Source organism: Bombina bombina, chromosome 6 (genome assembly GCF_027579735.1).
Source record: "Bombina bombina isolate aBomBom1 chromosome 6, aBomBom1.pri, whole genome shotgun sequence".
NCBI classification, from domain to species: Eukaryota; Metazoa; Chordata; class Amphibia; order Anura; family Bombinatoridae; genus Bombina; species Bombina bombina.
Window position 1 is genome coordinate 798,156,392 of NC_069504.1, and position 13,574 is coordinate 798,169,965.

A 13,574-nucleotide genomic window follows, 5' to 3' on the forward strand; every position below is an offset into this window, starting at 1 on the left:
ACAGGAAGATAATAGGGAAGTGCCTGCTAAATTTTGCTTGATAGATCTGGTCTGATCTGTGTACACAGATCAATTTAAGGCTGTTAAGTTGCATAACTTTGCTGCAAAACAACAGCTCCACCTACTGGCTATTTTAATTAGTGCATTGCTTTCCAAAAGCTTTTCAATAGCAGTCACATGACTGAAAAAAAGGTTGTTATTCTGAAACGGCGCAAATTGAACCGGCGTAAACCGAGGGCCACCTGTGTGTATATGTATATATATATGTATATATATATGTATGTATTAGTTTTAAAATATTCTTCATCTCATCTCCCCAGAGCCAGCCTTCTAGGATGTAGACACACTGATTGGATGCTGTAACTTGTTTGTGCATGATGTGTACAGACCAATCCCCATGTCTGTATCCTCTGGAGGTGTGGAAGGGGAGCCAGTTATTTGGCAAAACTGCCATAGTCCTTGATAATAAAGAATCCTCATTTATGTCATTTTAAGAAAAATCTTAGTTGACTTTCTTTTAACTTGTTAAAATTCTATTTGCCACAGAATTGCCATGGAAACCTACATTCGTCAGCGACAACTCATCATGTCCCCTTTATTGACCTCCCGTGCGATAGCAGAGAATGAGCCACTGACAACTGTATACAACAAGGTGATCGCGGCCAAAGAAGTGAACCACAAGGGGCAGGGTATGGAGAAGACTGTATTATAAAGAAAGACATGAGGGTTTGAGGGGAAAATTGATCAGTGTTCTCCACAAAAAATGTTGTCAGCCGGGTTGTTTTATAAAGTAGCTGGGTGGTGACAGTGTAATACTTTCTTATTTTATAACATTGTCTGCTATCCAAAGAACAAATGAATTACATAATTTAACATACATTTATTTAATGACAATTTACTCAATAAACATTGAAACTTTTAAAAATCAGTTAATTTCACGGTAATATTGGCTAAAATTTTAGCCGGGTTGTCAGTATATTCATCCGGGTGGTGCACACAACCAAAAAGGGAGAACACTTCTGATAATTTACACTGCAGGAGGGTGGAGGTGACACAAAGGGAAGATCCATAATGGGACATGGGCACTTTACTTTCGGTAGGAATTTAATACGGATACATTCTCATTTACTTAATTATCCATCAGGTCTTTGGATTTCTCTGAAACTTCTTCCTGGGGATTTGGCACAAGTACAGAAGGAATATTCTCATCTTGTAGACAGGAATACAGCGGTGGCCCGGAAAATGGGGTTTCCAGAGATCATCTTGCCCGGTATACTTAAAGGGACAGTAAAGTCATAATTAGACATTCATGATTTAGGTAGAACGTACAATTTTAAAAACTTTCCCATTTACTTATATTATTTAATTTGCTTCCTTATCTTGTTATCCTTTGCTGAATGTTTTATCTCGGAAAGCTCAGGAGCTTTAGAGAATCTAGGTTCTAGCTGCTGATTGGTGGCTGCATATATATACCGATTGCCATTGGCTCACCCATGTGTTCTGTTAGAAAGAAGTAGTGCATTGCTGCTCTTTCAACAAATAATACCAAGAGAATGATGGAAATTTGATAATAAAAGTAAACTGGAAAGTTGTTTCAAATTGTATGTTCTACCTAAATCATGAAAGAAAAATTTTGAGTTTCATGTCCCTTTTAATAGGATATCTTTGCTTCTACTGTATTATCAGTACCCTGGCAGTTACTGTACCTGACTCTCACAATCTTATCTTTTCAGGTGATGTTCGTAATGATATTTATGTCTCATTAATGCATGGGGAGTTTGATAAAGGAAAAAAGAAATCCCAAAAAAATGTGGAGGTTACAATGTCTGTACATGATCAGGATGGTGCTGTGGTTGAGGTGAGATTGTCCCCTTAAAGCTTTGTCTATATTAGACTTTAACTTTAGATTTCTATATATAGAGTAATGGAATTCCCCTCAAATTATTCTTTTTTTTAATTTAATTCTTACATTTGGAGTTTTCTGCTGCCTCTAGAAAGATCTTAGAAGAATATGTACATTGCCCATGCAACATTCTACACCGTAGTTGCTTATTCAGTGCAGGAGGTCAGTTATATCTGTCCCTAACTGAACATAGCAAAGGAGACAAGCTAGAGATATGCAATTTCTGAAATAAATGTTTTCAAGGAACTCATTTAAGCATTTTATTATTGGACTATTATGTCCCTTTAAGCGCAAGATTAAATCCACTATAAAATAACTAACTATAAAGATAATCACTGATAAGTAATAATAAATTCTGAAAATTAAAAACTGGAGCAGGAGCAAACTATGGTGGTTTATATCAATGTTAAGATTCCAGGTTCCATTGTGTCATCTGGATGTTAAGAGTCCCAGTGATTTCTATGTAAGCAGAAAAATAATGAAAAAAAAGAGCAAGCACAAACATAAAGCAAAATACAGTATAGTATACAGTTTAGCTACTTCACTTATATGGTATTATGATCTAGGTACATAAGAGCAGGTTTTTAGGGCCATAGTAAATCCAGAAACAAAGTTATTACTTTTGTCTGTCATGTAACTGGAGATAATTCTTGTCAAATGATACAAAATAAATCCATAGTATACCTTTGCAAGAATTGAGAATGTTTTACTTAACCCCTTGAGTGCTAATGACGGCTCTGAGACGTCGCTGAGTTTCCCACTTTGGTGCCAACGACGGCTCAGAGCCGTCGCTAGCACTCTCCCACCTTGAGGGAGATCTGAAGGCTCCCACCCGCACCTACCTCGGCGATCGGGCCTGCATAGTGACAGGCATCGCCGGAACTATATGTTATGCGTGGTGAGGTCACCCGCGATGATGTCACTGTGCAACTTTATTTATACTTGACAATTTTAAGTATAGGAGCAGGGCGCATGCTGCTTAGAAGCCTGTATCTCAGGTATCTAAGCAGCTACAGACCCCCTAGACCCACCGTTGGAAAGGTAATAGCCTAACCTTTCCAACAGTATAAGTCTTAGGGATCTGGGGAAAAAAACTGTTAAAAAAGCTTAGCACCCAGGTGGTAAAGTGCTTAGCACTCAAAGGGTTAAAGGAACATTAAACACTAAATAAATGCTAGATAGAATGATGCATTCTGAGAATAACATGTAGATGTATTTTTAAAGATTCATGTTTAAATATTGTCCAAATAAGTGTAAAGTTTTAGTGTCTATAAAACAATGGGAGCTGCCAGCTTGTAACTTAAAGGGATATTAAACCCAATTTTTTTTCTTTAATGATGCAGATAGAGCATGCAATTTTAAACAACTTTTTAATTTACTCCTATTATCACTTTTTCTTTGTTCTCTTGCTATCTTTATTTAAAAAGCAGGCATTTAAAGCTTAGGAGCCAGCTCATTTTAGGTTCCGCACCCTGGATAGCGCTTGCTTATTAGTGGCTACATTTAGCAAACCAATAAGCAAGCATAACCCAAGTTATCAACCAAAAATGGGATGGCTCTTAAGCTTTTTAAATAAAGATAGCAAGAGAATGAAGACAAATTGATAGTAGGAGTAAATTAGAAAGTTGCTTAAAATTGCATGCTCTATCTGAATCAATAAATAAAAAAAGGGTTTATTTTCCCTTTAAGTTACCTTCTCTGCTGTGGCCAATTAGGGACAATTATAAATAGGTCACTAGAGTGTGCAGCCAATGACTGTGTGGAATATAACAGTGTTCTGCACTTCCATTTATAACAGGAACTGAAATGCTCACAATTTTCAGAATATAATTACAGGAAAAGGGGCAAAATAAATAATGAAAGTATATTGCAGAGTTTTTATATATACAATTTATCATTTTATATTACCGTCTCAAAGTGTTTAATGTCTCTTTTAAAGGGAAGCTGTTGTCAGAAATCAAAGTATAATATTTGAAAAATAATTTCTTTATTAGTATTTTTGCAATATATATGTATTAAACATTTTGCTGCTAAAGTTGTTAAAAATGAGTGTGAACTTGACTGTGTTGTTATTTCCTGTTGTGAACTGTATGATACTATAGTATTGTTCCTTCTTTACACAGCTCACTTTTTTCCCATGTTCCCTAACAATCTGTATTACATGTATAGAGCCACCTACTCAGCTGCCAGGCACTTCTGGCTGTAATAGTTCTTGCTCTGCAGAGTTTACTGCACATAGCAATGAAGAAAACTGTTTTCTGTTTACTTTAGCAGAAATAAAGTTTAGAGACACAAAAAATAAAGCAGAAGCTGTCTCCCTGCCTTGATGCGCTCTGTAGTTGATTATAATTCCTGTGCAGCATGGGTTACCTTGGTAACACACTAGTCTCTGCAGTGAGGGTGTTATATTGAAAACTCCAAGATTACGTCACTCCTGTGAATCCATACATCTGATTGGTTGTGCATCCTGTCCATCACAGAGACACAGGCCCATCAGATGGGACTGTAATCTCCTATCTTCACTATTTATTTTGTCTCCGCCTGGGGGGTTCAAGGAGGGCGAACCCCACTTTGCGTCTCCCAGACAGAGACAAAAACTGGAAGAGTCACTGGAAGTGACGTCATCTTGGAGTTTTCGTTTTCTTGGAGTTTTCGACAGAACAAGGGTAGCTGCAACTTACGTTACTAACAGTTTTCCCTACAAGTCGCCTTAGCTGCCTTAACTAAGTTCCCCTTACAGGTTGCCTCATAAGACGGAAAGCTGCTGCCTTTTATGGTGCTCACAACATACTGTGCACAGCTAGTACTGCCACAGCCAGTGATTCCTGATAGCTGAGCAGGTGGATCTATACATGTATTACAGCTGCCTAGGGGGCGTAAAAAAATAGCTAGCTGTGTAGAGAAGAAACAATACTATAGTATCAATACTGCTTATAACAGGAAATTACATCGCAGGCTCAATTTTAACAACTTTAGCTGCAAAAAATGCAAAAATACTATTTAAGCTATTCTTTTTTTTTTCATATATTTGTTTTCTGACTACAGTGTCCCTTTGCGCCTGTACACCCAAAGTTTAAATGTGTTAGAGAGGAGAAAATAGTATATTTTGATGTTTTCTTTTGATGATGAGGGGTTTGTATGAATTTGTGAAATCCAAATTTGTAGTGCTGGAATACAATGGGGCCTATCTATCAAGCTCCGAATGGAGCTTGATGCCCCGTGTTTCTGGCGAGCCTGCAGACTCGCCAGAAACAGCAGTTATGAAGCAGCGGTCACAAAGACCGCTGCTCCTCAGAGCAGGCGGACAGGAATCGCCGGAATTCAACCCGATCGGGTTGATTAATACCCTCCTGCTGGCGGCTAATTGGCCGCGAGACTGCAGGGGGCAGCGTTGCACCAGCAGCTTTTGTGAGCTGCTGGTGCAATGCTGAATACGGAGAGCGTATTGCTCTCCGTATTCAGCGAGGTCTGTCGGATCAGGTCCGCCAGACTTTGTTAAATAGAGGCCTTTGTCTTCCATTATTGTGGAATCAACTGTTAGACACTATTAATCAAATGGACATGAAACTCAATTTTTCTTTTTTTCATGATATATGTTGAGCATACAATTTTAAACAATTTTCTAATTTACTTTTATTATCAAATTTGCTTTATTCTTTTGGTATTTATTATTGAAGGAACAGCAATTCATTACAGGAAGCTAGCTGAACATATCCGGTGAGCCAATGTCAAGATACATATATGTGCAGCTACCAATCGCCAGTTAGCTTCCGGCAGTGCATTGGTACTCCAGAGCCTACCTAGGTATGCTTTTTAATAAATGATAGAAAGAGAATAACACAAATTAGATAATAGAAGAATTAGAAAGTTATTTAAAGCTGCATTTTCTGTCTGAATCATGAAATTTGCATTTTGACTTTCCCTTTAATAAAATGTGTATGTATAATGTTGATAGAATGATCACTCTCACAAACAGCAGCATAATTGTACCAGGGTGGTGAATTGTGTTACAGACTATATATGAGTTTAATGGCCTTTATTTTTTGCAGTACATGAGCTCTGCTAAATTCCGTAGGACATCTAATTGAGTCAAATATTTTTTGTTTGCTTTTTTGCCAACTCCTAGAAAGCTGTCATTCCAGGAGCAGGCCAAGAGGGGGTTAATGAATACAAGTCTGTTGTGTATTACCAAGTCAAACAGCCATGTTGGTACGAAACAATTAAGGTGAGCAGAGTGGATGAAACAATTCATACAATTTGTGGACTCTTATGTTCTAGTGTAACATGGTCCTAAAATAGTGACTTAAAGTGAAGCTCAATTTGGATGAAACCTATTAAAAACAAGGGCACTTTAATTCATCAAAATGGACATTTCACTCCTTTTCTTCAAAAACTTACCTTTTAATCCTGTCAAACGCTGCAGCGCTTCCTCCGCCCGTCGCAAGGCCATTTCGTGGGTCCAAAATGACGAATCCGGCTTCCTCCAATCACGGCGTGGCATCAGGCCATGATCCCCCCGGGGGGAAAGCCGTGATTGGAGGAAGCCGGATTGGTCATTTCAGACGTAAGAAGTGGCTTCCGACGGCCGGGGGAATCGGTGGAGCGGAATTCAGGATTAAAAGGTACGTTTTTGAAGAAAAGGAGTGAAATGTCAATTTTGATGAATTAAAGTTCCCTTGTTTTTAATAAGTTTATTTAAAACCGGGCACTAATTCTTCCAAATTGACCTTCACTTTAATCTCCCATTCCAAAAACATATAATCTATAATTCCTTATTAAAGAATATCTTGTATATTTGATTTACTGGATAATAATTTTAGTCTGCAGATTACTAAAAATGTCTTTACATCAAAGATTCATTCCAAATCTTTACATTTATTTCCTTCCATAAGGCAGGGAGAGTCCACAACTTCATTCCTTACTGTTGGGAAATACAACACCTGGCCACCAGGAGGAGGCAAAGACACCCCAGCCAAAGGCTTAAATATCCATCCTACTTCCCCTATCCCCCAGTCATTGTTTGCTTTTCGTCACTATAGGAGGTGGCAGAGAAGTGTCAGAAGATTTGGATAGTCCTGTAATGGGTATGTTCCCTTTAAGAAAGGACTGGAGTTTTAAGTAATCTTGTCAACCTCTCAGTGAGACTATTGATGAAAGTTAGTCTGGAGATGCAGGGAAAGTTTTTCTGCGAACCCATCCAGACTGTCGCCTAACAGCTCCTGAGCAATCGTGGTCGACCAGTTTCACTGCTTGCTGTTACACACACAAGTCCATGTCTGAGCGTCACTGCAAGACTGTCACACTTGAGAGGCTGTGCCTGGTACACAGCATGGATCCTGGAGGGTAAGACCGTTTTATATATACACTTTTTCTATACAGGGTCACAGTGTGGCTCCTTTGTACCTCTATAGGATCAAGGGTTAATATCTCCTTCAGGGATTATTTATAACTGCTTTAATGCAACAGTTTTTTGGGCTCATTGACTGTGTGCTTTTGGCTTGGAACAAACAGGTTTCACTTTAGTTTTTGAGTGTTGCGCAGCTCATAATAGCTTAGCGTCTTTTTCATAGCAGGTGAAGTCCTGTCCTACGCTCCACATGACCTTGTGCAGTCTTTTCATTTCCTACGATCCTGCTGCAGACATCACTCCTAAGTCGAGCATTTTCACTGCTAGCTGTCTGGGTCTAGGAGGTGGTGAGTGCCCCAGCTATTGGAATTATAAAGGTGCCATTTTTTGTATAAAAGCGTTTACTTTTTGTCTGTCCTTCTGTGAATATATCTTAGCTATGGAGAACTCGTATACTACATTAGAAGGTTCTGCTCCTTCTGTACTGATTAATAATTCCTGTTTATATTGTGAGGAGGACGTGGTTTGTCCGCCTGCTCAATTTTGTTCCATTTGCCTAAGCACTGTTCTAAAGTCTAAGAAGGGAGACAAGCCTGCTAATACTCATAGCGCTATTAGCCCCTCTGAGCCCTCTATCTCTCAGGAATCTGTGTCCTGAGAGATTACTAACCTTTCTACACTACCTGCACCACATGCCGTTCCCATCGGCTCAACTAATCCTCCATCTGGAGGGGGCTTTTTTTCGGCAGACTTTACAGCGCAGTTACAATCGGTGGTGTCTGCGGCCCTGAGTGCCTTAGCTTGCTTTAGCAAACGTAAGAGAAAGGATAAACATAGTTCTCCTGACCTAGAGTCATCTAAATATTTGTCGGATTTAGCTACTATGTCCCAGCTATCTGAGGATGAGTTAACCTCTGTATCTTCAGAGGGTGAACTTTCTGAGTCGGAGACTTCAGTTTATAAACCTCTTTCAGTAGAGGGAACCCTCCTTTAGATTTTAAAATTGAGCATCTGCGTTTTTTATTAAAGGAGGTTTTGTCTACGCTAGAGGTTCCAGAGGCTACACTCCCTGAGGAACCTAAGATCCCTAAATTAGACAGGGTTTATGAAGACAGGAAGGTCCCTCTGACTTTTCCTGTGCCAGTTAAGATGGGGAACATTAGTAACAAATGGGAAAGAATAGGAACTTATTTTTCCTCCTCGTCTACTTTTAAAAAATGATTCCCGGTCCCTGACTCTCAGTTAGATTTGTGGGGCTCCATCCCAAAGGTGGATGGCGCTATTTCTACGCTGGGTAAGCATAATACTATCCCTCTGGAGGATAGTTCTTCTTTTAGAGAGCCTATGGATAATAAAATGGAAACCTTTCTGAGGAAGATGTTTCAACATGCAGGGTTTTTATTTCAACCGGCGGCAGCTGTAGCCGCGGTTGCTGGAGCAGCTACCTTCTGGTGCGACACTCTGTCGGAGCTCATTGAGGTGAAAACTCCCCTCGAGGATATTAGGGAGATAATAAAGGCTCTGAGAATTGCTAACTCCTTCATCTGTGACGCGAATATGCAGATTATTCGCCTAAATGCAAAGGCTTCTGGCTTTGCGGTCCTAGCCCACCAGGCTCTCTGGTTGAAGTCTTGGTCTGCGGATATGACTTCTAAATCCAGACTCCTTTCTCTTCCTTTCAAGGGGAAGATTTTATTCGGTCCAGGGCTGGACTCCATTATTTCTACGGTTATCGAAGGCAAAGGTGCCTTCGTACCGCAGGATAAGAAAAATAGGCTTAAGGGACGGCAATTGTCTAATTTTCATTCCTTTCGTTCTGACTAATCACGACGACGGCAATCCTCATCCAAGTCCGAGCAGCTGAAGAGTACTTGGAAGCTGGCTCAGTCCTAGAATAAGTCCAAACAGACTAAGAAGCCCGCCGAGAACAAATCGGTATGAAGGAGCAGCTCCCATTCCGGGATCAGATCGAGTAGGGGGCAGACTCTCTCTTTTTTCAGACGCTTGGTTCCAGGATGTACAGGATCCTTGTGTCCTGGAGGTTGTATCTCAAGGATACAGGATAGGATTCAAGTCTCATCAGCCCAGGGGCAGATTCCTACTCTCCAGTCTGTCTACAAGACCAGAAAAGAGGGCTGCCTTCTTAGGTTGCGTACGGGATCTCTCCTCTCTAGTAATTGTCCAGGTACCTACAGCAGAAAGAGGTTTGGGGTTTTATTCAAACCTTTTCATGGTTCCAAAGAAGGAAGGAACTTTTCGTCCAATTCTGGACCTAAAGTGCCTACACAGGGAACATTTTCAGTTTCTAGGGTTTGCCTTTCTGGACCTGCACTTCCAGTTCATAGCTCTTCTGTTCGGCCTGGCTACTGCTCCAAGGATATTTATGAAGGTTCTGGGGGCTTTTCTAGCAGTTGCCAGAACACGAGGTATTGCAGTAGGGCCTTACCTGGACGATATCTTGGTGCAGGCCCCATTAGGAGTCTCTTTTCAATCTTCTTTGATCACATGGATGGAAGATAAAGTTGGAAAAGAGTTCTCTTACTCCAAGTACAAAGTTGAATTTCATAGGGACAATAATAGACTCCATATCCATGAGAATATTGCTCACAGATCAGAGATGTTGCAAGCTAACTACTGCATGTCTTGCCCTCCAGGCCTCCTTGAGACCCTCAGTGGCTCAATGTATGGAGGTGATCTGGTATGGACATCATTCCTTTTGCCAGATTCCATCTCAGACGCTTACAACTATGCATGCTGAGACAATGGAATGGCGACCGTTCAAATCTGTCTCAACAGATTGTGCTGGACAACCTGTCGAGAGACTTGCTCTCTTGGTGGCTCTGTCCAGATTATCTGTCCCAAGGCAGTGCTTCTTGAGACCGTCCTGGGAGATTGTGACTACGGACGCAAGCCGTTCCGGCTGGGAAGCTGTTTGGGGTGCCAAGAAGGCACACGGACTGTGGACTTAGGAGGAGTCCTCCCTGCCGATCAATATATTGGAACTCTGGGCAATTTTCAATGCCTTGAAGGCTTGGACTCTTCTGGGTTTATCAGATTCCAATCAGACAATATAACCTCGGTTGCCTACATCAACCATCAGGGGGGAACGAAAAGTCCCTTTGGCGATGAGAGAAGTATCTCTGATACTAGAGTGGGCAGAAACTCACAGATGTATGCTGTCGGTGATCCACATTCCGTGTGTGGACAACTGGGAAGCGGACTTCCTCAGCAGGCAAGCCTTTCACCCAGGGGAATGGTCTCTCCACCACGAGGTGTTTGCAGAGATATGCAGCGAGTGAGGGACGCCGGAGATAGATCTCATGGCATCCTGCCTCAATACCAAGCTACCCAGGTACGGGTCGAGGTTGAGGGATCCTCAGGCGTAATTGATAGATACCCTATCAGTACCATGGAGGTTCAAACTCTCATATATCTTTTTCCTCCATTACCGTTTCTCCCTCGTGTGGTGGCTCGAATCAAGCAGGAGCGAGCATCAGTGATTCTGATTTCTCCATCGTGGCCGCGAAGGACATGGATTGCGGATCTGGTGGGGATGTCCTCAGCTGCTTAGCAGAGATCTGCTGATAAAGGGCCCCTTCATTCATCAAAATCTAGATTCTCTGAGACTGACTGAGTGGAGATTGAACGCTTATTCTTAGCCAAGTGAGGGTTCTCTGAGAGTGTTATCGACACTCTGTTTCAAGCTCGTAAGCCAGTTACTCGTCGTATCTAGCATAAAGTGTGGAGGACTTGCATGTACTGGTGTGAAGAGTGTGGCTTTTTTGGCATAAGGTTAAGGTTGCTAGAAGGGTCTATCTGCTAGTTCCCTGAAGGAACAGATATCGGCCCTGTCGCTGTTACTGCACAAGAGATTGACTGAGCTTCCGGACGTGCAGTCCTTTGTTAAGGCTCTGACTAGGATCACACCTGTGTTAATATCTGGGGCTCCGCATTTTAGCCTAAATCTTGTTCTTAGTGTTTTGCAGCAGGCTCCGTTTGAGCCTATGCATACTGTTGACATTAAATTGTTATCTTGGAAGATTATTTCTTTTGCAAGATGTACCGAGTCCACGGTTTCATCCTTACTTGTGGGATATTATCCTTCCCAACAGGAAGTGGCAAAGAGAGCACCCACAGCAGAGCTGTCTATATAGCTCCCCCCTTAACTCCAGCCCCTAGTCATTCTCTTTGCCGGCTCTAAGCAGGAAGGGTAAAGTGAAAGAGGTGATAAACTGTTAGTTTTTAAGTTTCTTCAAGCAAGAGTTTGTTATTTTTAAATGGTACCGGTGTGTACTATTTACTCTCAGGCAGGAGATGGATGAAGATTTCTGCCTAGAGGATGATGATCTTAGCATTTGTAACTAAGGTCCAGTGCTGTTCCCACAGAAGCTGAGGAGTACAGGAAAACTTCAGTGTGAGGAACAGTTTCTTGCTATACAGCAATGAGGTATGTTCAGTCATTTTTTTTGCAGAGACTGTGATAACTCAGAAGGGCTGACAATAACCCCATGAGGGGAAGGGTAAGCAGTAATCCTAGTCTTAGAAGGGGCATTACTAGCTTGCATAAAGGGCTTATCTTATGGGACACTCAGTTTGAATGATATATAACCAAACGTTTGTGTGTTCTGGGAGTGCTATTTTTATTACTGGGACAACTGTATTGAGGGTACACTTGGCTTTTTTTGGGTTTTTATAACCCACATGGCTGGAAAAAAAAGCTTTGTAGATTATTCTAAAGGCCTTTGTAACATCGCGTGAGATGGGCGGGGCCTAATTTCACGCCTCAGTTGCGCAGTTGTTTTCTATAGACAGGCAGCAAGTTACAACACCGAAGGGTCCTGGTGAACTTCCGGGGCCTAATCAAAGCTTTATCCCCACATTATCAATCCCTAGGGCAGGTAGGCGCCACAGCAGAGCTGTGGCAAGGTGCTGACAGGGGTTTTTACCGGTCTTTGGCACTTTGTCAATCTGGTTTTTCTATTTGGGGGTTAATTGTTAAGTTGCTTGTGGTGCAATCTTACTATAGCTCAGTGTGTCTACTGCAAAAATTTCGGAAAATTTGAGGTAATTTTAAGCAGTTTTGCAGTTTGTGTATGTCTTTTTTTTCCTCTTAAAAATTGTTGTTTTTTCATTAAATAAAGTGTTTTCCAAGCTTGCTTGTCTCATTACTAGCCTGTTCAACATGTCTGACACTGAGGAAACTCATTGCTCAATTTGTTTAGAAGCCATTGTGGAACCCCCTCTTAGAATGTGTCCCACTTGTACTGATATGTCTATAAATTGCAAACAGCATATTTTGACCTATAAGAGTTTGGCGCTGGATGATTCTCAGACAGAAGGAAATCAGGTTTTGCCATCTAGTTCTCCCCAAGTATCACAACCAGTAACGCCCGCACAAGTGACGCCAAGTACCTCTAGTGCGTCTAATTCTTTCACCTTGCAAGATATGGCCTCAGTTATAAATACTACCCTCACAGAGGTTTTATCTAAACTGCCTGGGTTGCAAGGGAAGCGCAGTAGCTCTGGGTTAAGAACGAACGCTGAGCCTTCTGACGCTTTAGTAGCCGTATCCGATATTCCCTCACAAGAGGTAGGGATGAGGGATTTGCTCTCTGAGGGAGAGATTTCTGATTCAGGAAAAATGTTCCCTCAGACAGATTCAGATATGACGGCATTTAAATTTAAGCTAGAACACCTCCGCTTATTGCTCAGTGAGGTTTTAGCGACTCTGGATGATTGTGACCCTATTGTAGTTCCAGAGAAATTGTGTAAAATGGACAAATATTTAGAGGTTCCTGTGTACACTGATGTTTTTCCAGTCCCTAAGAGGATTTCGGACATTGTTGCTAAGGAGTGGGATAGACCAGGTATTCCGTTCGCTCCCCCGCCTGTTTTTAAGAAGATGTTTCCCATATCTGACACCATGCGGGACTCATGGCAGACGGTCCCTAAGGTGGAGGGAGCTATTTCTACTGTGGCTAAGCGTACAACTATACCTATTGAGGACAGTTGTGCTTTCAAAGATCATATGGATACAAAATTAGAGGGTCTCCTAAAGAAAATTTTTGTTCATCAGGGTTTTCTTCTCCAGCCTATAGCGTGCATTGTTCCTGTAACCACTGCAGCTGCCTTTTGGTTTGAGGCTCTGGAAGAGGCTCTTCAGGTGGAGACCTCACTAGATGATATTCTGGACAGAATTAGGGTTCTTAAGCTAGCTAATTCTTTCATTACAGACGCCGCTTTTCATCTAGCTAAATTAGCGGCAAAGAATTCAGGTTTTGCCATTTTAGCCTGTAGAGGGTTATGGCTTAAGTCCTGGTCGGC

The 13,574-nt window shown here is 41.5% G+C and overlaps 1 protein-coding gene across 1 annotated transcript in view; it reads left to right on the plus strand.

Moving 5' to 3' along the window:
* DOCK5 (dedicator of cytokinesis 5) overlaps positions 1–13,574 on the plus strand; it is a 458,078-nt gene that overhangs the window by 85,430 nt on the left and 359,074 nt on the right. The window contains exons 12-15 of the mRNA XM_053718116.1: positions 547–689; positions 1,145–1,270; positions 1,734–1,858; positions 6,030–6,128. Of these exons, the coding sequence (XP_053574091.1) occupies positions 547–689; positions 1,145–1,270; positions 1,734–1,858; positions 6,030–6,128 (493 nt within the window). The remainder of the gene's footprint in view (positions 1–546; positions 690–1,144; positions 1,271–1,733; positions 1,859–6,029; positions 6,129–13,574) is intronic.